This window comes from Sparus aurata, chromosome 4 (genome assembly GCF_900880675.1).
Source record: "Sparus aurata chromosome 4, fSpaAur1.1, whole genome shotgun sequence".
Lineage (NCBI taxonomy): Eukaryota > Metazoa > Chordata > Actinopteri > Spariformes > Sparidae > Sparus > Sparus aurata.
Window position 1 is genome coordinate 12,637,091 of NC_044190.1, and position 24,904 is coordinate 12,661,994.

Sequence of the window (24,904 nt, forward strand, 5' to 3'; positions counted from 1 at the left end):
ATTAAAACTTTACTGTATACCTTGTGTAAACTGAGGTAGTGAACAACAGGGTGGTGACAGAGTGGGGGATGATGACAGCCCCGTTGGACCACTGGGGACTTTATGACCGTCACCTTTAACTCTCCTTCCTCCCCTCCTGACTATTTCCACTAAAAATCTGTAACTGTTACTGGCGCATTGTGTTATGGTTATATGATATCCCCTCATATTGATTGTGGGCCAATAAATTGGATCGAACAGAATCATTATGTGGCAGACTTTGTGACCTCAGCAAATATTGCATTGTCGTCCACAGAATCTACATAATTAAGGTAATGTGATTTACACCTCTAGCTGGAGTTATAGACTCTACTTTACTTGTTTTAATTATTAAGATTTCTGCCTCAAGCAGGGTAGAAGGCAGCATGTACACCATGTGTTTTGTCTCCTTTGTGGTGCTAGGAATCAAATTCCCCCCCAAAATTCAATCCATTATGTCCTGTGAAACATCCTTGTGACCGAAATGTTGACCTTACATACTAAATCAATGGGAGGTTATATGAGTGTGTTGAAATTGACTTTTTCCTTTGGTATTTCTGCCTCTAGCCCAATACAAAGGTGAATGGAATTTCCATCAACCTCACTTTGGACGTGAGAAGTTTCATAAGAGCTACTTCCTTTCATTTCCCATTAATATAAAGAATGTTGATTCTGTGGAATATCACTTCAGTATCTGTTTTGCGGCGGTCACCTCTGATCACCACAAATCCATATCCATTTGCCTCATTTGTAGGTAGAGGCAGAAATATCGCAGACAAGACCCGATGAATAAATAAGAAATTATTGGCATTTATAGCCACTGGAGACAAAAAGGTAATTTCTTTGTAATTTGTATGACCTGACCCTTTAAAGTATATGAACATAGAGAATATCAAAATAAGTTGTTGTCGACGTTGCTATGTCCAGTTTTTTCATTTTCTTTTTAAGTTAAAGTGAAACTGTTGCCAAAAAGCAACCAAGGCTTTATTTGCGATTGAATATGAGTCATGTAAAAGCATAATTACGACGAAAGAGGCACTTTTAGCCCCCAATTTCCACTGGATACTTCTCCCCACCAGGTCCGCTGCGCTGCGTATCTGCTCCGTCCCAGCTCTGGCAGTCCGGAGCCCTCCGGCACAGATACGCAGGATTTCTATTTCTGGCAGATGCCGGAGCATGACGCAGCAATTCAGCTGAATTTAGCACCCAGCAGACAGGAAGTCAAGCGCCGAAATAACAAACAACATCCGGTTACTTTTCAAAAATAAAACACTCCGTGTTGACACAGGCACACAAATCTCAAAAAAGAGACAAACACAAGCTCTTCTGCTAGTCCTTTGGTCGGGAACATTTCGTGTTGTTGTTTTCAATAACACAGACCTATAACTGTGGTTGTGAGTGATTATGTGATTATCGCGGGAACTCCTCGGCCTTGTGATGCCAGCTGTCTACCGTACTGCGCCGTGGCGGACTCAAACCGCAACCGGTGGAGATTGCCGGACAGCGGACGGTGGAGCAAAACTGGATCGGAGCCGCAACGCAGTGGACCCGTATCCAGTGGAAATTGGGGGTAATATTTACAGTAGTTTTGTTTTTGGGCAAGCTAATTTTCAATGGGGTGCAGGAGCACTAGCATCAAATTCGCTATTTTTAAAACACTAAGAAGGCTCGACACAACATGAAACTTTGCTCGTAGTATCACCAGGGTCTCTACACATGAACACGAGCATTGAGAACATTGTTTGTGTACACAGAGTTTACTAAATAGAAGGTTTTTGAACTACTCACCTTAGGAGCTGCCGTCATGGCAGACAAAAAGTGTCGATCCCCGAGTGCGACCTAACAGGAAGGAGAGTAATGGTGGACCGCTCCTCAAGCCTGCCTATTAGGTCGCACTCGGGGATCGACACTTTTTGTCTGCCATGACGGCAGCGCGCCGGAGATCCAGCTGCTAACGTGAGTTTTCCAAAAACATTCTTTTTAGTAAACTCTGTGTACACAAACAATGTTCTCAATGCTCGTGTTCGTGTGTAGAGACCCTGGTGATACTACAAGCACAGTTTCATGTTGTGTCGAGCCTTCTTAGTGTTTTTAAAGTAGCCATTTTGATGCTACAGTAAAAGTGCTCTCGCACTACATTTAAAATTAGCTTGCCCGAAAACGAAACTATGGGAAATCTTAAGAGTGCCTCTTTCGCTGTAATTATGCTTTTACACGAAGGTTTGACTCATATTCAATCGCAAATAAAGCCTTGGTTGCTTTTTGGTGAGAGTTTCACTTTAAGTGATACCAAGACCCTCTGTTACATTGGGAGCAGCGTTTCTTCGCTGTGGGTTGTTGTTGTCCTTTGCTATTTGCGTTTCCTTAGCTCAGATTCCTCTGTATAGCTAGCCAGCTAATTTTGTTACAAGCTTCACAGGCTGTACACAACTAAGTTACGGATATGGGGTGCAGAGATAAAACACTCAGTATGGTGATGCATGTATGACACACGATGATGATTACAGTGGTAAACTAGTAAGGAACTCTGCAGCAACGAAAGCAATATGCATGGTCATATGCAAATTCAGTAGACAATGCCCAACCCTATTACGCACACACATATAAACCCTGGACCAATCACTGCTTTGGCAATGCATGAGCAATGCCTACCTCATTTTCATTTGAGCATTAGGAAAATGGCAAATATGTGGCTCAGTAAGTAACGTTCTATGGAGAAAACAGGGAATAGACATGATGAACTGTATTAGGACCAAATGATTGGAATATAAAGAGTTATAAAAAATGGAGCTTGTGAAAAATAAATTAAAAAGTAAAAAAGTTTTTAAATTAATCAACTGAAGCAATAAACTGCTTGGTAGTGAATGAAAAAATAAAAGGCTTCTTGATTTTGCAACCAACTGATTGGAGGTTAAAAGTAGGGATGTCCCGATCAGGTTTTTTTTTTTTTTACCCCTATCCCAATCTGAGTCCTTTAAAGGGATATTCCGGTGTAAATTTAATCCATGTTCCAACACACCATGAAACTCTCCCTCTCGAGAGATCAAGTTAGCAGACCGCTAATTCACGGAGTTTTATCAACCTCAGAAACGGCCGCACGACAACAATACACTGCAGTTAATGGATCCAAATATAAACCGCCACCAAAAAGCCACAAATAATGCTCAGAACAGCACCAAACTTCAGCAACAGTACAAATAGGGTCTCAGCACATAGTCCGGGGCATCTAACCTCCGCTGAAATGTCGTGCGGTCATTTCTGAGGTTGATAAAACTAGCAGTCTGCTAACTTGATCTCTCGAGAGGGAGTCTAACACAGTTTCACAGTGTGTTAGACCATGGATTAAATTTACACCGGAATATCCCTTTAATATTTAGTAAATGCCGATACCGAGTCTTGATCCGACACTTAGCCTTAACTAATATTTTCCTGGCTAATACAGCTGCATTAAGAAAAAAAGTACCTGCATCCAAGCTGTTCCTTAATAGGATTTTATATATTGTCGAAACAAAGTATATACTTTCATATGGCTCTTTCTTATTCTGCTGTTGCAACATTGGCCTACCACTTTCCTTGCATTAGCAGGTGAGTCTGTGACGCTGCACTGTGACAGCAGACCCTCCTGTACAGACAGCTGAAGTGTGTGCGAGACGCAGCCCACGCTTGGTACCTCCATATCATCCATTGCTTTTTTCATATTCCTTACGTTGTCACACAAAATGACATGGACGCATTGCTTGTCTATTTCACACATGTTCAGCATCTCCTCGATTGCCTGTTTTACATGCATTGCTGTATGAGACCCAAAAAACTAGTGCGCATACCGGCACGTTGTAACTCGGAAGTGGAGTAAATATAATGTTATGCCAAGATGGTAGGGCATACCGGGGATTCAAAAAGAAAAAGAAAGAGATGAGCTGGTTATCCAGAGCGATTCAATTAATGACCTAATATTTTACCGTATCAAATGTGTAGTATTAAATGCAGCTCTTTTGTTACCCCCTCACGAAACGGTTGTACTGCAGATGTTACATGTCCCCGTTGGACTGCTTTTGTTGTTTAATTTAAGTTATAGCCACACTGCAGACATTTACCAGAGTAACGTTATGTGCGCGTCTGAATTCCACCACAAATTGTGCTCTGACGTAAAAAAAAAAAAAACTCCCTTGAGTCCACGTTTGAAAATGCCCAAATCGACATCCCTAGTTAAAAGCAATATCCATTTCTGTTTGCGCTTCATTTTAATTGTTTAACCAAATGTTCATTAATGCATTCATTCATATGACGATCAGACCTCATCCAATAAAGGTGGCAAATCCGGAAATCCTTATACGAATCACTTCTGGAGGGGTAATAATGGGCCTTTAGGAGACAAACAGCCAATTTCCTCGTTCAAGAGTGAGGACTTGTGGGATAAACAAAGTCAAAAATGCTGACTTTTTCTTTTGAGTGTGTTCCCTCTCTGAATGGGTCTCCATGCAGAGTAGCTAGATGAGCCTCCTGAATTTGCAGCAAAACTGCTGTCAAAGCTCTCATTAATAATTTTCACTGCAGCCTTCATAATTCTCGACCACAGACTGTATATCTCGACCCAGAAGAGGAAGAGTGAGGGCAGGAGGAGGTTAGGAAAAAACACAGAGTCTTTCAAAACAGAATATGTGATCATGGTATTATCAGATGACCTCTATCTGGTGAAATATGTACGATGAGTGCTGTTTGGAGGGAGAAAACAAGAGAGGGAGTGAAAGGGAGGAGAGACTGATAGTGTGATCGTTGTGTTTCTGGCTCATATAGAGTCACATTTTCTGTGGCAAACAAAGGAGAAATGATACAATGAGTACATCATATGAACATTACAAATACTTTCCAGTTGTAACTGTCCAACTGCACTATTTAAGATGCAATAAAACCCACTCCTGACTCATGTGTACTGTGAAATGTGACATGTGAGCTGTGTTCCCTGCTCCAGCTCCAGCCTGCAGTATGCTGCACTGTGCAGTGTAGTGACAGTACCGTGTATGAATCTGTAAGCCCTGATAGTCTGAGAGCTACCAGTTTATTTTAAACATGTGGTTGAGCTTAAGCTGCTCCTCTCTACAGTATGCTGCACATGTAAGACTTGCACTGCCTTGAACTCGCCGTGCCAAGTATTAAACTTTTATGTCGGTGAGCAGAGCAGTGAAGCTCTTGCTAATCATCACTTGTTTATTTTTCACAAGTTGGCACTGACTGAAACGACACTGCTATGGCAGCACAGGCATGGAAATCTGAATTTGAAAAAAAAAAAAAATAATTAAAAAGCAGGTTAAGGGAAGAAGCAGAGTGGCTATACAGAAGTGATATCTCTGACTTTCAAAACTGCACACTCACAGCTATAACTCACACTTGGTGGCTGTGGAACTACTCGGCATTGCTATTGATTTATTGACTGCCCATTTAAACTGAGTATCAGCCTACAGCTGAGCTGTGGAGCCTCTGCTGTTATCAAGTGGAGACTTGTGAGTTATGGTTGAGCAAAGTACAGATGAACCTCTACTGCTTGTTATCACGTTAAGCTACACTTCAGTTCTTCAAACGTGTGAAGTCCTTGGTCTTTCATGATTGCCCTGGGAATTATGATAATCCCTTATCAACCAGTCTTATACCACATCTTTTCTATACTCATGAGGGAATGGGACATGTATCATTAGCTCTTGTGGGGGCCCTCTTACCTCAAATCAGATTCTAAGCTAGTCTTTAAAGTCTATTAAACCAACAGTTTTAACCTAATCCATATTCTGATTGTGGATGCTCTTTGAAGGGAGAACAGCTTTTGCACACCTTAAGATTGACAGGTGCGTAGGAGAAGACCGAGGGCCAACATAATCAGGAAAGACAACTCCTGCACAATGTCCTTAGACCTTCATCAGGTTATCTCAAAGATGCTCTTTGTAGAATTTTGAATTTGGAAAATCAGAAGGACTCTTTTGAACATTTTATCTTTGTGACATTTCAGCCTTGTAACAACAACAGTACAACGAACCTGATAAAAATCCCCTTGCATCTTTATTCGTCTATGATTTTGCAGCCCACGGGCCAACATATAATGTCGGCAGTTGACATTGCATTCAAGTTAAATGTTTTTAATCTGACCGTCATTGGTAGAGAGAGGGGATGGTGCTACAGCCAGGCTAGTGAGCGCAGCCGAGATGGTGTTTCAGCAATAGTGTGAAGCCACTTTTGTTTTTAAAGAGATGTCAGAACAATCTTCAGCTGTGTTTGTGGCAACAGAAAACAGGTGCTTCAAGTCAAAGCATTATGTTTTCTTAACCCTAAACAACAAATATGTATAGTTTCAACCTATCTGTTATTTGCAGAAACGTACATTTAATCTGGCAGCTGGGATGTATTTCAACAACAGGCCACATTGAATCCTTTTCTGAACATTTGCAACGTTTATCAGCTGTGCATGATTCATTCATGGAGCATGTCCCCTGCAGCTAGAATTACCAAAATGAGTCTATGACAGCTTTACATAAATACTAGCTTGCCCAGGAATATACTCTCTCCTACATGCATACATACATGTATTTATCTCTGCTCTGCCCCTCATTATGCCACAGCTTGAGAATCTCCCATCATCATTCTATACAAAACTAAATAGCCTTGGCCCCAGTCAGCTAGAGAGTACAGCACCCAATTCCCCATCTTAACACTTTCATCTGGAATGTAATTAGTGCAGCGGCAAGAAGCTTAGTGCTCCGCCCTGCTCTCAGCCCCAACCAAGGTAACTCTAGGCAGCCCCTAATCCTTGGAGCCTAATGGGATTAGCTCCAGAGGGAAGGGAACCCATGTCACCTACACACAAATACATTCAAAATCCCAAACTCTCCTCCTCTGTCTCGCACTCCATCTCTAACCCCCTCTCCCTCTGTGTGCTATTCCACTATCTGTCTAATAGGATTAGACCAAAATTGGCCATTTCTTAAAAATCACATCTGGTCTACTCAGTGTCATCATGCTGATGATGATAGGATGGAAATAATGAGCATCAAAATATGACTTATTCAGTAAAGAAGAGAGCTACAGTGATCATCTAGGTGAAAGACCTGAATCTAAAGTGCCTCTACTTTTAGACTGTAATGCTTTATTAATTAGCAGTTTGTTTCAGTGAAGAGTTTTGGCCAATTTTCAAAATTTTGTGTAAAAGGATTTTCAATCCTGACAAGAATAACAGGTAAGTAACCTTGAAGATATTCACTTAAGTACAAATGAGAATTGTGCTTGTACTCAGTTGTTGAAAGCCCCTGCTAGCTCACCATTCAGCAGGTTTAATCAAGTACAGCACTTGCACACACAGCAAACTGCACAAAGATGGAAACTTGCAGGTGTGAAAAAAGCAGAAACATTTAATACAAGCTAGGTGAATTCCAAAATGATGGAAATCTTTTTCCTCCACTACAGCACAATAATTGGAGACTCTTCTTTTTACTGAAGCCAACTATCCAAAGTTTGTACAGCTGTTCTTCTGGTATTTTTGCATCGTTCACAGAGAGTTTGCACCTGCCAAACATCTCACTGCATATATATCTCACTATTTCATTGCTGGGAAGAAGGCCCTTGCATACACCTGGCCTGTCCGCAGAAGAAAGGCATAATATCTTTGAAATTGGTGCTACATGACCAGGGAAAAAGGGAAAAAGGGCAGTGGTATTCCTTTTTGCTGGAAAGGGGGAAACCTATAATAACCAGAATGCACTGCACCACACCAGACCAATAAACACACCCGCTGATGGTTGAACATACTGTGTTGGATGGCACTTAGGTTTGGCTCTGAGACTTGGAGTTTTGAAACGAGAAACAGCTGGCGGCTAATAAAAAATAATATGGTATTACATCTACACAGTCCACTCATATGTTTCTGAAAAAATGTTAGGCAGCTACTTCCAGTTCTTTGTCAATTGCAGCTAAACAGTATGTTATATTTCTAAAAACATATTAGACAGAATTAGGCAGTATAGTATCATAATCTTGGTGTGTAGTTTAGCAGCATGCCTAGTGGTGAGATGCCCCTCACTTGATCGGAGATAGAGGTGAGGCATTCTCTCCCGATCCAATTACACTATTTGTGTCAACTAATCCACTGCATGACTGAATGTTTCTGCGTCATTTGGGGGATTTTTTATTTTTTTTCCAGCAAAATACTGTGGGCTCTGGGTACAGGCAACACGGAGAGAAGTTAACCATTTATCAGTTGTGTATACTACAATGTATTTACATAAAGTCGGTTGTTCACCCATTAACCAAGGATTTACACAGTTATACACAGATATACTTTACAGTTTATGTAAGATACATTTTTGAAATGTCTATTCAATATTAATATTTTATATCTCAATACTCAAGTCAAATACATTCAATGTATTATTTATTGTAACACATATTCAAATACGAAATAAAAGTTATGTAAAAAAATAAAATAAAATCAACCCTGTTTCTGTTCAAGGTTGATCCTTGCATTTAGACATGAATGGTCTCCATGATAAGCAAATTGACCTTTGAGCTTGAGATGCCTGAAGTGAATGTTTTACTTTCTTGACAGCTTTTTCACTCATCTTCAGTTGTTACACTTTTAATTATAGGAACACCCCTGAAAGGAAGGCCTATTCACCAATGCTGAGCAGCGTCTGACCCATGTTCAATCCCAATCTGTTAGGGGACACATTGACTCATTCAGATCAGCCACCAATTCATGTTTAACTCACTTCACTGTGCTGGTCTGAATGGAGTTGAACAAAAGCAATAAGAAATATGGGCGGATGGATTCAATGTGATGTCTCCTTGGCCAAAGATTGTGGCTAGAAAGTTACATGGTGGCTATATAGATGGTTGGCCAACAGGAAGTCTAATGCCCCACATCCAACCTGATGACCAGAAAATAACGGACACACACAGATGTGCAAACACAAAAACACACACAGCAGCCACAGTGCAGAGCCATTCCAAATCACTGCTCCATCTCTGATCCCATCGTGCTGATGCTCTTGATCGAAAGCCCAGCAACAGTGACCCCTGAGGTGGGTTAGAGTTCTGCCAACAGCTGGGTGCTTTCCAGCACCCCCAAATCTTATTCAGGGAGACCCATCAGCTCTCATCACTCACGGGCAAGACTCCCCGGCAAACAAGCGCCGACACACAAGTTAACACACGTGCACTGCACGCACACAAGCAGACTAATCAAGGGCATCAGGCAAAGTGAAACTTGATCTGAGGAAACAAGCTAATCAGATTTGCTTCGATTTGATGTGTGCTCTGGATTAGAGTGTGTGGGTTCATGTGGGTACCTAATCCAGGTCATGAGCTCCACAGTGTCTGGATCATAAAACTCCCTCAGTTCTGATAACTCCTCCATTAGCTTAGGCCAGAACTAGAGAAGAAACAGACAGAGACAAGTGATAGAAAAACCTTGCGTTAGTATTCATCAAGGTCATAAAACAGAGCATCAAACCGATTGAGGTGACTTAAATAACATCTCACTACAGTTCTGAATATATCAGTGTATATGACAGCCTTCAGCAGCAAAATAAATAAAAGGCGAGCAATCATTTTGGTATCCTGTTATGATCCAGTTTCTTTTTATCTTTTTTTTTTGCCACTTTCAAAACCATTTCAAGCATTTTCTTATACCACTGCACAGTTTGTAAAAACTGGTTCGCCTCTGTAATGACACCGTCAATACAGTGATGAGCATAAACCACCAAGGAAATGGCATACCTTGTAATACAGGCAACCGATCATCGCCAGTGGAACTGCATATCTGACAAGCCTTAACTGCAAAATGAGAGAAAGAAAACAGTTCTAGTAAAATGAAGGAATATAATCGTATCAGAGGCGGTGGGAGTCAGACAGAGATATACCTAAAGGTAAAGACAAGCACAGAATGAGATAACGCAGAGATAAGCGACAGACAGAGCATTGCTGCTCACTAGTATCATTTCTTATCTGATCCATGCTGTTGTCATGTTATGACCACACTGACATCTAGTGGCTCCACTAGCACTGATATCACCAGTCAAGAGTGGAGGCCACGGATTCAAAATTAAGCAGAGATTAGGCAGCGTAACGGCTGGGCTTCATGTGAGAATCACTCTGGGAATACAGTCTTATGGGGTGCAGTCAAATTTAGAGATCGTCATGCTCACTGAAGACATGTGATGGTCAGGATATTGGTCGTCACTAAAATTGGTATCAAACATCACTACTTTGTGAGTAATGAGCAAAATGTCAGCATTGACTGTAAAATAAACTGTCAGAGGTTGGCCTTTAATGCATGCTCAGACTCCTGGTCATATTTACTTTTCATTTGATAAGATGTTTCCTGCTCTAAGTAATAACTTGTCTGAGACTGAATTTTATTCAAGAAAACGGTGCTTCTGTTAAGGCCCTGATATACAGACATGCTTGGCATATTTTGTTAAATGAAAACAGGGTTTTATGCTAAACATACTACTACTCCTGGAATTAAAGGCACAGTTCACCCAAATATGAAAATGTAGTCATATCTTCTCACCTCGTAGTTGATGGAAAGTGTGAACTTTCATAGTTCACGAAACATTTCTGGAGCTTCGAAGCAAAAACATTTGAAGAGACCCAAACAACTAAACCTATGACATCCAGTCAAGCTCACGCCCTCCTTCACATGGGACACACACTGAAGTCTTTAGTGTAGCAGCTTCTGTGGCCTAAAAAAGGGTGTAGGTGTAAATAACATCTTGTCGAATCATTTGGGGACCTCGTGGCTTCTAGAGATTTGGACTGTGATAATTTGAAGCAGATGTTTTTTGTTTTGTGTTTTCATCGTGGAAGCTTTTCGGGGAAGATGCTTCCACTGGATCAGTGAAACTAAAATAACATAGCTTAAAGCAAAACTTTAAAGATGCAAAAAAACATTTTTTGGCCATCTGGCAGTAACAGCCTAAAAACATCTGACCTGTCACCTCATAAAGTCTATTTCTGAATTAGACTAGATGCAAGAGTAAAGTGATTGAAAGTAAAAGTGTTGCGAGAATAATGAAAAAAAAAAAGATAAATACATCATCTCTCTCTCTCTCTCTCTCTCTCTCTCTCTCTCTCTCTCTCTCTCTCTCTCTCTCTCTCTCTATATGTATATATATATATATATATATATATATATATATATATATATATATATATACACATCTCTCTCTCTCTCTCTCTCTATATGTATATATATATATATATATATATATATATATACACATCTCTCTCTCTCTCTCTCTCTCTATATATATATATATATATATATATCTATATCTCTATATCTCTCTCTCTATATATATATATATATATATATATCTCTATCTCTCTCTCTCTATATATATATATATCTCATATATATCTCTATCTCTAATTCTATCTCTCTATCTCTCTCTAACTCTAATTCTATCTCTCTATCTCTCTATCTATCGATAGATCGATAGATCGATAGAGAGATCGATAGATATATATAGAGAGAAACGTCAACTATATATGTGTAAATATATATGTGTGTGTATTTGTATATATATGTGTGTGTGTATATATATATGTGTGTGTGTATGTATGTATGTGTATGTATATGCGTGTATATGTATATGTATATATGTGTATATGTGTGTACATGTGTATGTACATATGTGTATATGTGTATGTATATGTGTGTATATATGTGTGAATATATGTGTATATGTGTGTGTGTGTATATATATATATATATACACACATATACATACTCACATACATCTATCTATCTATCTATCTATCTATCTATATATATATCTCTATCTATCTATATATCTATCTCTATCTATCTATCTGTCTATCTATATATACACATACATACATATACACACACACACACACACACACACACACACACATATATACACATATATAATTGACGTTTTACACATCAAGCAGGCACTGAGCAAAATTGGTGTCACACTTGGACACCCAGAGCAGTGAGCTAAAAGAGACTTAACGCTCTGTAAAGACGATGGGGATTGCAATCGTGAGGGGTCTCTGTGTGTTTTATCACATTACACACAAATGATATTATTGAATAATACTGAATAGTGCAGCTTTACAAGTAAAAGTCAGGACAGTCAGACAGTTTGCATATCAAAGCAAGAAAAAGAAAACAGTGTAGCAGATGTTTGGAGCTGGAAGTGTGGTTACTGTGAGCGCATACCAGAACTTTACTGTTGCAGTGGAGAGTGTTGAGAAGCAGAGTCCACAACTCCGTCCCACACACACCATAGGCTGCGACTACACACATATGGCCGGTCCAGATATACTTCATCCTGGGCAGAGAGTGGGAGGGAGAAGCGATATCAAGGGACGTGTAAAAAATACTGTTTTAACGCAAGAAAAGGACATTTATATTCAAACAAGATGGCCAAATGGTGGACGACTCAGTGAAAAAGTTCCAGTGTAGCTAAACTAAACTTAATTTAGTGTCTGAAATACAGCATTATTGTTTAACTTCTGATTCACAGCACATGAATTAAGAGTTCTAAATGAATAAGGAAAAGATTAATCAGGGAGAGGAGACAGAGAGAGAAATGAGCTGAAAAATCGTTGACAGGTACAGAGATGGAGCCATGAGAGAGAGAGAGAGAGAGAGAGAGAGAGAGAGAGAGAGAGAGAGAGAGAGAGAAGAAAGAAGAAAGAGAGAGAGGGAGAGAGAGAGAGAGAGAAAGAAAGAGAGGGGGGGGCATGAAAAAGTGCTGCCTCACAGAAATAAATCTCAATACGTTTTTAATGCAAAGGAGCTGTCTGACAGAAATGAATGGCTCTCTGCACTTTTGGCCTCTCGCTCTTCATCAGCGTTTTAGAGAAAGTGCTGAAATCAAATGTGTCAGTTTTCTGCACGACCTGGCTGCTGCTGTGTTAAAAGCTTTGAGATTCTTCAGCTTTTGTGCGAATTCAATTATTACTGTAATTCCAGACTGTAAGAGGGATGCATTGTATGCACTATACGGAATACATGTACCATATAACACATGCCTGCACATCACATGTACTTGGGTTACCACAAGAAGACAGTGTGCTCCATGTGCTCCAAGCAAAGAGTGACATAATTACATTCTCTACTGCACTCAAAAATTGTATTCATGAAGCTACTTATGTGAACAACTGAATCTCCATGTGGCTATGAATAACCCAGATACAAAATATTCCCCTTTTCTTTTTGACTGAGTAATTGCAGGTTTCTTTTAATACAGGGAGAGGATGTGATTATTCTAGTTGTAAACTCTGTGATTCTCTTGACAGTCCTCAAAAAGAGCCAAAAGTTTAAGACAATTATACTTCCACAAAAAGGAACCACGGCTTTCAAGCACAGCAGCCTGGGTTTGGAGTTTGAAATGCACTAAACCTAAAAAAGAATCTATTGTAGATGCTAGAATACCACTTGTCAATTAAAGATGAAAGCTGGGAGTCAGGCCTGGTAGGGTTGTTGTGCTGAACACTGTAGTTGCGAAATGGGAAAAAGTGCAAGCCACAGTGTTGAGTTGTGTGACACAGCAGAGCTAATAATAAAAGGTGCAAATGCATTACTGCATAGTAATTAGTATGGCATGCTGTACCTTTTCTGGCTGCTGCAATGAACCAACTATCAACATTGTGTAGGTCTGGGTTTGTAAAACCCAAGCTAAAGGCACTAAGGGGATCAATGGTGCCAGGAAAGGGCAAATACACAGCTTCTGTCCCACACTTTCAGGTGTGTGAGTGGTAATGTCTAGTATCATGGTCACAGTACATTGACTTTAATGTCTAAGCTTATGGCGTATAACGCGCACCTACTTGCACTTGTTTTACCAGCTGAGCTCCAGTGGGCCTGTAGGTATCCTGTGTGTGTGAGACAGTCTTGCACATTTGTTGTGAGAGTCTCTCATGGTGTGTGAGAGAGGTACCACAAAAACTCCTGTTATGGTTAATTTAGTTACTTTAGTCAGCTGTAAAGTGTCTGGATAAGCTCAGTTTGGAGTATTATAATAATTTAAATGCTGTGTTGTGTTCACTGTCACAGACAAGAAATAAAAAGGCCCTGTTTATGCAACTTTACAAAGCTGTCCTTCTACATTCTTCACGGCAGAGCTGGTCCGGACAGTGAAAAACTACTCACCCACTACAAACCAGGCTTAAGGTAACAATACAATTAAACCAGAGGTCACTCAACTGCTGTTCAGAGCAGAGGCTCTGAAAAGGTATACAGAATCACGTTAATCAGTGGATAATTGAACACAGGACGTTTTGTTTTCTGTTTTGATTTTATTTGGCTTGAAGTTATCAGCAGAAACACTGGTTGACTGCTTTTAGTGACCACTAAGCAAAGCATCCTAATCTCAGATCGAGCACACAGTCTCATCAGTGGTAGTAGCACTAGCAGTAGCACTTGTAGCAGTAGTACTACTAGCAGTAGAGGCAGTAGTGGTAGTAGTAACAGTAGTAATAGAAGTAGAGGCAATAGTGGTAGTTGTAACAGAAGTAATAGAAGTAGAGGCAGTAGTGGTAGTTGTAACAGTAGTAATAGAAGTAGAGGCAATAGTGGTAGTTGTAACAGAAGTAATAGAAGTAGAGGCAGTAGTGGTAGTTGTAACAGTAGTAATAGAAGTAGAGGCAATAGCAGAAATACGGGAATAATTGCACTACCAGCAGAGAAGGGTTTTCAGCTTTTAATAGGAGTGATGTAGTGTCAACAATGTTGTTGCAGAGGCATGTTACCTCAGGATGTAAACCACTCCTTTCCTACAACAAAGTGAGGAGTTTAACAGAAGCACACTTATTCAGAGCTGTTAAGTCACCCTTTAAACACAGATACATGCTGGGATGCATGAAAATTATTGATAAAATTTGCAAAGAATGTAAATGTTAAGAAACACCGTCATACATCCGAAACAAGAGAATGCACTGAGTGGAAAAATCGAGGCAGTTGCTGTGGAGGCTTGGGCCAAACTGCTCATATTGTTTGGTGGTCATAGTTCTGGTGTGACCAATAAGAGCAAATTTGTCCTTAGTCATCGTGTCACAGCTGCAGTGAAAGCTGCCAGCTCAGAGAGCCAAAACAAATTAAGAAAAGGTGGTTGGATATGAGAGTAGACCGCGAGAAAGATGTTTTTGTTCAAAGGTAAAACCTGGGTGCCAGCATGGATGTCTGGGCTCTCAACCCACAGCAGGTCTCTGGCACCTATGACTGGAGCCTCAGTGCTGTTCCAAAGAGGGAAACTGCCAATGGACAATGTAGGTAGGTCAACCAGGGGAATAGGCTTGTGCATATGTGTGCCAGCAGGGCGCCAAAGAGAGAGATGAAACATTAAACAGAAGAAGAGTGTGAGAGGGAAGGCTAATGGGGCTAATTTTACAGGAGTGATACACAAGGTTAAATAGTTTCAAGTGAACAGATGCACACTTCTTTTATTCTTTCTGAAAATAGTTTGCAAACAAATATAAACTCTATGCTCATGCTAAGTTTACCCTACATTAATTAAAATGCAGCTGTTGATCCAAAAAAAGAGAAGCATATTTTGCTAGCTGATAGGAAAAAAAAGAGTAGAAAGGTATATAGAAAATGTCTTATCCAATTTACCTAGACAGTTTTTGACGGTAAGATGGCACAACATGTGCCACAACATGCTTGTTATATTCCTAGCACACCAACATTATCTTCTTTCTCTTCAAATAAAGATATTTGCTGTGGGTTGAAACCTTTGGACACAATCCATGAGCTGCATGCCTTACTGAGATGTGTAGTGACTGTGCCAAAAAAAACAAGCAGAACAGCCGCCGGTTACAATAAATAACTCCTTTGCTTTTGGTGCTTACAATCCCCAATGACTCCTTAATATTCATACACGTGGGTCACAGTTTCAACTTCTGTCAAGGCTTTTTTTTTTTTAGCCTTCCTAATTTGCATGGGGAGAACTGGGATCGTCCCAGCTCTGTTTATTGTATCCGCTTACATGTGAACTCAAAGGAGAGATTTTCATACAGTATCCCAAGATAAGTGGTTTTATAAAGAACGAACGGTTGACCATGGTTACTTGCTAAACCCATCCCCCGAATAACGACTGTCTAATCGTAGCCAAATAACTGTAACCAGGCAGAGCAGCCGCATAAGGCTTTGGATTTCGCCTCCTGCAGAAGTAGCGTGCATGGGGCTGCAATAAATCATACTCTACATTTAAAGCATTTCAAGGGTGGTGCCTTTCCAAACCCAAAAACACAAGAACAAAAGTGCAGGAATGAATTAAACATACTGTTTATTTGCTCTGGCTAAGTAACTTTCTACTAAGAGTGGTAACTGAGCACGATCTCTAAAGCCAAGGAGCACATCAATAAGTAACTGCATTAGTTGTGGAGCTACAGGTAATGTAAAAAGAAAAAAAGGTCATTCACAAGTAGCACATTCACTGTGCTGTTTCCTCACTGTGTAAGACGGTCCTGGGTGTGATCAGAGTTTGCTCTGACTTGCTTTTTACTGAATAGGGGGACATTTAGATTCCAGCAACCCCAGCAAACATTACCAATGACAGTGTTGCATCTGCCAAATACATCAGTTTCAAAGGGATTTTCTTTTTGCAACATTCTGTGAAATATACTGTTAAAAAATAAATCTTGTTTGTAAGCTAAGCAGTCAAACTGTGTTATGTTAGAACAAAATAACTTTGATCTAATATTTTTTTTTGTATGATACCTCCAGTATATTATTAATGCCTATACTTCAGTACAAGAGGAATGCAAACTTCACTCTGTTTTTGTCTGTTATTTTTCTTGGTTTCACTACAACATGGTAAACCAGCTTGGATTTACTACTTAATGGGTTGAAATGTATGTGTGTCAGCCAAACAGTGTAGTATTAATTATCAGTTGTCCAGCTATGTCCACTCTCTCTGTTCCTGTTGTAAGAGGTGTCACTATTTGAGAGACACTGTGTGATGGTGTTTGGTGTGGAGGGAACTGATCAAGGCTAAAGTGGACCATTCAGACAGCTGATGAAGAGCATTTGAGAGGCACTTGGATTCCAGCATCTGCTCACGAGCAGGCAAAAATCAAGCCGTCAAGAGGAAAAGTACATTTGAAGAGTCTCCATCTAGAAAAATTAAACCAGAAATGCTGGTACCTGTATGTACATTATCCTGCAATTACATGTGCGTGTGCTTGAACTCACCTCATAGTGCTGAATGCCAGGAGGCCGTAGAACAGTGTATGCAACAGATTATAGGCCACATCTGGACGAAAAGCCACCAATCGGCCTTCTACGGCTCCTTTTTTCTCCTCAGCTGAACCTCCTTTAGGTCTGCTGAGAAACAAAAAAAGGAGCAAGACGAAAGACAACAGTGATACATAAAACATTACAGCCAGACGCTTGAGAGTAGAGGCAGAAGGGTAGGTGGGTGGAATTTATATTATTCAGATTATTCAGATTTCAGGAGCCGTTATTCAGATTTCATTAGCTGTTTGCGAGCAAGCGGACATGCAATAATGCACACCCATGATTGTTTCTGTCTGCAGGAGTCAGCACGCAGAAAAACACAGAGAGGCCCGAGGGCAATGATGTCACTCCCACGATTTGGCCTCCCGCACCGAATGAGATGGACACTGGCTTCCATTTGAATACAAATCCAATCTTGCTCTTCCTTCTATGTGAGGTGGGCTAAACTGGATTAAATTAATTCCTGAATTGGCAAACAGCCCTTTGTTCTATGAGGTTAGTATTCCAGCCCTCCAACAGCAGAGGGTGAGTTGATATGCTAATGTGATTAGTTCAATGCGGCCCCTCACCTTGCACCACAGGCAAATGAAGCTTTGAGAGGCAGCTGGCAGAATATTCTGTTTTCCAGAGCAAGAAGCAACAATGCCATTACTACATCTGCAGTGGGCGGAGAGTGACAACCACTATAAGTAAGTTGCTGGTAGACATCATGATGTCCTTTTTTGAAGTCAAACTCCCTAAACTCTCTGCAAGGTCATTCATTTACACTTCACACTACCTCCTTTGACCAACCTGCCCTAATGAGGACACCCACATGTTGATCCCTTCCAAGTTTAAGGATTCAAAACTCAATACTAGCTCATAGAGGAGCTGTCATTTTGTTGCACAATTAGGCTAATTTTAAACAAGAAACAGTTAAAAATACATTGGGACCAAAGACTTGATTTTTTATTTTTTCATTAATTAATGAAAGCAATATTCAAATTTTCTGTGCTTGTGCGGTAATATGTGTCAACTAACCTGTTAAAGTGTTAAAAAGTGTGCCAAGCTTCACCTCCAATGGATTTTTACCAGAGAATCATAACCATAAATCATATATAACCAGATCACCATAATGGTAACTACAACAATGTTAGCATACACACTATTATTTCTGAAACATGAGTGCCAAGCACATGCTGTGCTTAGGTCGATGGATATCGATGAACTATGTCACTAATAAAGGTTGCATAGAGAAATAAAAATCCAAAATATGGATATGGCTTCACGAAAGTCTTCTAGGAGGAGTTAGGTGAGGTCAGGAGTTAGGCGAACCCAACACTCTAGGACTGATGATTGATGTTGAAAGTCTGATTAAAATGTGTATTCAAACGATGACAACTCTCAAACAGTAACAAAGACTACTTGGCAGTATGTCTCAGTTAAAATGAAGTATTTTATGTGTAGTTTGCAACACAGCATAGATTATATAAGTGTTTAATAAGTACTGAGTTTTTACAGTAGACCATCTAAGGTGTTTTCTAAATGCCATCAATTAGCTTATATAAAATATGTCTGCTACAGTCAGGAACCAATATTACAAGCACACCTGCAACATTGTCCTGTGGTGAAGCTATCGCCCTGTAAATTAAGATGGAATTTGATTGTCAGTCTTATTATCGTTCATCAAATCACTCTGAAAGCAATTACAACAATATTATTCCCCACTGTCATTGTGTTGTGGACTCAACTTGAGTCCATTTGAGTTAAAATGATTTTCAAGGTGAAAATCACATCAAACTGTTGGTCAGGGTAGGGGACAGAATACAGAAACCTAACCCCAGGGAAGCTTTTTGGATTCAAAGACTGGAATGCTAGATGTTAGCTGTCTGAGTACACTGCAAGTTGTGTGCATGCAAATTTGTATGTGTCATTGCATCTCATGTTATTTCATTGTTTTCTATTTGTTTCATCTGTTACTGTTATCATCTGGGATTTCATGGGATTTCCTCTTATTGTGGCTGCTGTATGGTTGAGGCCACATTGTTTGATGAAGACCATTGGAGCCCTGATGAAGACTTAGAGGTCGAAACATTTTGGCATTTTTCGTGATTTGCCTTTTGTAATGATTTAGCCACTATAGTCAAGGCTTTTTAAATATGTTCTTAATTAGTTTCTGATGCTTTTTGAAGTACTCTTTTTCCCATTTTCCATGAGCACATGAAGCATTTTTTATCAAGACTGTATCACATAGAGCAACCAGTTCTCTATGCTAATTGGATTATGGAAATAATATTAACAACTCAACCCTAGAATATGTTAAACTTCTATCAGCTGATTTCTTGGCCTATGTTATCACCTTTAAAGCTCATGTGACAAACCTGTTAGCTATTTATTTTTAAATCTTTTCTTGCTTTTCTACTCGGTTTAGCTCCACTTACTCCTGAGGGAAATTCTGGCTCTTTAGCTGCTAAATGTTCCACCAGCTAGTCGCTATCTTTGTCTTCCTGCCATATGGTGCTGGACAGATGGTGTAAAGTGTTGAATTATCAGAGCTTTGTCACTAAAAAAAACAGCCTGCTGCTTCTGGAAGCAACACCAGTGACATGGTTGAGAGACGACGAAAACAAGCAAGTTGAGAGCCTCGAAGGCAAAACAATAAGATGAAAGGCACTCAATTGTGCCTCTTTCATTTACAAGTAGTCAGATTGTCATATCCTAATGTTTGACCTGAAGGTTGTGTTATGAAATAAATCTTTTAAATGTCAGTAGGGCTCTTTCTGTTGAAAAAATGATTAACAGACATCCGACTAAACTGGTCATTAGCTGTCACTTTATGTTGCCATCAGAAAAATAAACAAATGGAGAAGATCACTCGACTGCCACTTGATAATTAACATCAATAGAAAACATGGAAATTATATTCAGAGCTGTCTGACTAATTTCAATATGTTAGGAATTCTTCTTTTCGTTTCACAGAGAGGAGTTTCAACTGTTGCACAAGGACATCTTCCCCCATCACCCATTAATCCCTAACTTATTTCCTGACCAGCCATCACCTACCTCATGTTCTGCAGTGCAGCCCCTGCCAACAAGCCACTGAGCAGCAGCAGTGTGAGTATGTAGGGGTACAGCAGCAGGGTGCCAGCCAGGCGCTCCAGTGTGTCAAGGGGCAGCACGCCGAAGGCCTCCTCACACAGATACAGACTGGCATCGAAATCTCTGCAGGAGGGGAGGTGAAATTAATGAAGACAGAGGGGGATGTGAAGAAAGGGGGTAATGATACAAGGACGAGGAATAAACTTACTTTTCTGCAGTGGTCAATGAAATATATTCTATGTTTTGTCTCTCAGTATCTGATCCGTAGCACTATTGCTGAGGTGACAACTTGTCTGTCAATCAGTGTGTCGAGGACCATTTTTCTGATGTTCTGTTCTGTGGGAAGCAATTGTACCAAATACTACCATGGATCCTGTTCTAATCCAGGCTAAATTGTTATTATTTTTAAGATTCAACAATCATCGTAATTCTCATCCAACTACTTTGATTCTTTGAGGAAGGGGATCGTTTAAAGATAGAGAATAGAGCAATCTAAAAATGAAGTTTTTTTTCTTTTTGTTTTTTCATATTGTCAAGCCACAACTAGAACATCGATCTACTTAACTGCAAGTTTGGCTTTATTGCTCATACATCAACTCCAGATGATTTTTAAGCCAGATTCAAAGCACCAAAACATTCAGGTTTTGACCAAACATTTACAGTCAAACCAAAAACAATTGTCCCTTCATTCCACAGGGCAAATCTGTTACCTGGTGTGTGCACCACTGTTTTTCCCACTAGGTGCGTTTCAGAAGCAGTGCCTGCGCCTGATGTTGTTGACTTGCTCAGATTGTGTTTATTTCATAATTTCCTTGATTTTTGCACCTCTACTGAGGTTGAGTAGGCCATGTAGTTAAATTGGTTCGTTATTTGTCTGTTTTAAGCGTGTTTATTTTTAAAAATTCAGACTTTGTTGTGTTGTAGAGTCCGAGTCAGCCCCAGGTGTTTTATTTAAAAAATTGATCGGATGCACTGTGCCGTTCTGCTGTCTGACTTCCTGTTAGCCTCAATCTAATGCTCTGTGTAGATTGACGCGGCTGCGGTCCACTACCGTTAAAAATAGACTCTGCACTTATTCTATTCTCGATGGCGCATAGCAGAGTGCCACTTCTGGGACGTTGCTGAAACGTACCATGGCGCAGCCAGTGGAAACACGAGCATTGTCTAGAACAGCCACATTCTGCTAGCTACCGTATCAGGCAGGCTGGTGTAAACTGTCGGTTAGTTATCCATGTACAAAGAAGAACCCAGCAGAAAAGAACATTATTACTTACCATTACAATGAAAACACTAAATAACACAACAAAAAGACACAAGGTATCTCTGTGTCTGCTTATGTAAAGAAACTGTATCTTTCTGTCACGTTAACAGGAAGAGAGACACAAATGTGTACAATAATATAAGAAATGTTTTCAGCTGAATTTATCATCACAATATGGCTTCAATCTACAGCATACACCTGTGTTTTTCTTTGGACTGTACATTTTGCGCATTACATCGGCAGTGCTGCCTGACAACAGCCGTGCTGATAAGTAATTGAACTGAGAATTGAGATATCTCAAAACGCAGAACTGAACTCCAGGGACAAAAACAAGAAACAGTCAGAGAGAAGGAATAAGTCTCTGCGAGTGAGAGAGGCTGGAACAGAGGCAAAGGCAGAGGCAGAGATGGAGTGTGGAGTAAGCATTGCATTTTCCACTGCCTCCTGAATAATTGAAGTAGCAGTTGTGTGGCGCTGGGTTGTGAGCTGTGTTATCTGCCACCCCGGAGCAGCTATCCAGTGGCTGAGTTGCTCAACACACACAAAGTATCTGATCGATGGGAGGCCCGCTGTTGTTACCCCGCCATCTATTATTCACACACACTAACGCTCCAGGTGCTACAATACTGGTGCTTAGTGAATAACACAGTCACGCTGGATCAACTCAAGAGTTGAGCATGGGTGCAGATTGTGTGTACGCAATATAATGTGTGTGAGGGAGTCCCTGTGTCAAAACCTGGTTTCATGAGAGCGGTGTGTGACTGTGTTGAAGGGCAGGGCAGAGCATGTGAATCTATAGATGAGAGTGTGTACGTGTCTACCGGTGTGTGCACATACCTTGTCGGCCCCAGGGCAAACTTTGACTTGATGAACTTAAATATGTGTTCGTCTGATCTGAGCTGAAGTGCTTTCTGTAAACACACACACACAAACAGATAAGGTCATGTTGTCAAGGTTAAAGATTCTACAGCATTCTGAGACGATAAATAAGTAAATTCATTTGTTGAGATCATATGGCGACCTTGCATCATACCAACGAATGTTAGATACATGAGAAGGTGAGGAAGAGGAGCGGGAGGAGGACGGCAGTAGAGGGAAGTTGTGGCGTGTAGTTAATCAGGGGAAAGACAAGTGGAAGAGGGTGAAGCAGAAGTATTACAGGAAGGGAGAGAAGGGGAGAGAGCGAGATCAGAGGTACACTGACCAAAAAGACTCAATAAAAGCAGCGCAATTAGGCAAGGAGATGAGATGAGATCGGGGGGAAATGTGGGTATACGAGAGAAAGGAAAACGGGACAAGGCAGAAAAAGGAAGGAGAGGGTAGTGAAAAAAGGAAGGAAGATAGAATCAGTGAGAAGAGAATAACAAAGGAAGGATGGGAGCAAGGGAAGAACAAGAGGACCACCTTGGCCAGGTAGTTGATGGTGAAGGTGAGGAGAAGAACCGTGGCACTGTGGAGAAGCAGTTTTCCCAGACGAACCAGCAGGCTTCCTGTCTTCAAACCAGACTGCATGAATAGCAACCAGAGACAGGTCAATACGTCTGTTATATTCTTAATGCACTTATACATGGAGAAAGCAGACACATACAGCTCACCTGTACTTAACCTAGGGTTGGGGTCTGATATTATTCAATCACTAACGTGTTAAATTTGTACTTTACTTAATAGTAGGGCTGGGTTTTGTTAAGAACCTCACGATTCGATTTCGATTTCGATTTCGATTCTTTAGGTCGCAATTCGACTCAATATCTAATTCATTAGAGTACCCGTTGATCATTTTTAAATTAAAAAAAGTCATCTTAAATTATAAATCTTTCCTCTAGGAAGTTCGAATTGAAATGTAAACAAAGGTACTCAATGTGTTTAGTTATAAAATAGTGCAACCATAGTTAAGCTGAGAAAGTGCCATTGTTTCTGGGACTGCATGGTACACTTTTGTCTGACATAGACATGACCGCCGTCCCTCCGCCCTCCGGCTAGACGCGAGGGGGTTGACGTTGACACTGACCCTCCTCTCTCCCTGGAGGAGAGTGCTACTCGCGGGCACACGGTCCAGTGGCCAGGGTGAGACCGGCTGCGCTGGGAGTTTACAGTCTCCAAAAGAGCAATGCGTCAGAGATCGGCTACCCGCCTCCGCAGCTCCGATGGTGTTTCCACGGCGCATCACCCTCCGACTCTCAAGCGAGGTCGCGGGCGACATGCTTCCAGCTGCTGGAAGCGGGGACCGAGAGGTCCGGCGAGGGACAGTGGGTGGTCGCTTGCCCGAATCGATTCAGAGGATTTTATGAATCGATATTGAATTGGGGAAAAAATATATTGCAATGCATTGATGAATCGATATTTTTACCCACCCCTACTTAATAGTTATTAACTGTTTTACCAGTTTTAACCTTTAACATTTATTTAGTGATTATAAACATCAGTTGCAACTTTATAATGGCCATCCACATGTTTATAGATGAACTACACAGTTTTTATTAACCATTTAAGTATTATAAACATAATTTGCACTAATTGTTCACTTTACAATAAAATATTACAATAATAATACAATATTTATTTAATAAATGGTTTATAAACCATTTCATTGATTTTGAAATAACTATTAACTAATTTTTAATTAACTATATATTAACCATTTATTAATGATGGTTACTATGAAGTCTTACCCATGATGAATGCATACATCTTCACTATTCAACATGTGTCACAAAGGTAAAAAAAAATCTAAAAAATTTACTGATCTAAACTTCGTCTGTACTTTTTGTTGCACTCTCTTACGCTCTAAGGCTCTGATTCAGAATTATTCATTTGATTACACGAAGGAAATGAGGAAGTTTAACTGGGAAATTCTGACAACTGCAATTAATGTGAAGTGCCCAGATCTTTTCTCGAGAGAAGTTTAGCCAGTTTTGTTGGTCTTGTTGAATAAAACAAAAACACACAATCCATCGGGGATTTTGTAGAGTGATGCGACTTTTATCTCACAAATGATTTTTGGTTGAGTGCAGACACTCGCTGACAGACAGCAGACAGCATCCATTAACATTAATTAGCTGCAGCTGATAAAATATGCTGTTGAAGAAGTTTTTCTTTTAACCCGGCAAAAGATAAATATTTGAAGTTTTAGTTACAGATTCCATTTCTCGTAATGAATAAATGAACCCGTCTGCAATGCTGCACTTGTTCAATCTATTGTCGGGAAAATGGAGAGTTGATACTCTGCTAAATACTCTTATAATGTATATTTTTGTATTTGGGATTGGGAGGCCATCAAGTCATTCCAAGTCAAA

At 40.2% G+C, this 24,904-nt stretch overlaps 1 protein-coding gene across 3 annotated transcripts in view; it reads right to left on the minus strand.

The window, feature by feature from the left end:
• dpy19l3 (dpy-19 like C-mannosyltransferase 3) overlaps nucleotides 1-24,904 on the minus strand; it is an 81,259-nt gene that overhangs the window by 28,274 nt on the left and 28,081 nt on the right. For 2 of the 3 annotated variants that reach the window (XM_030413179.1, XM_030413178.1), the window contains exons 10-16: nucleotides 23,016-23,117; nucleotides 22,449-22,522; nucleotides 20,315-20,473; nucleotides 17,228-17,359; nucleotides 12,248-12,359; nucleotides 9,772-9,828; nucleotides 9,342-9,424 (exon numbers count right to left, since the gene is read on the minus strand). In XM_030413179.1, coding sequence (XP_030269039.1) covers nucleotides 9,342-9,424; nucleotides 9,772-9,828; nucleotides 12,248-12,359; nucleotides 17,228-17,359; nucleotides 20,315-20,473; nucleotides 22,449-22,522; nucleotides 23,016-23,117 — 719 coding nt within the window. The remainder of the gene's footprint in view (nucleotides 1-9,341; nucleotides 9,425-9,771; nucleotides 9,829-12,247; nucleotides 12,360-17,227; nucleotides 17,360-20,314; nucleotides 20,474-22,448; nucleotides 22,523-23,015; nucleotides 23,118-24,904) is intronic. The other variant, XM_030413180.1, reaches the window with a different exon arrangement.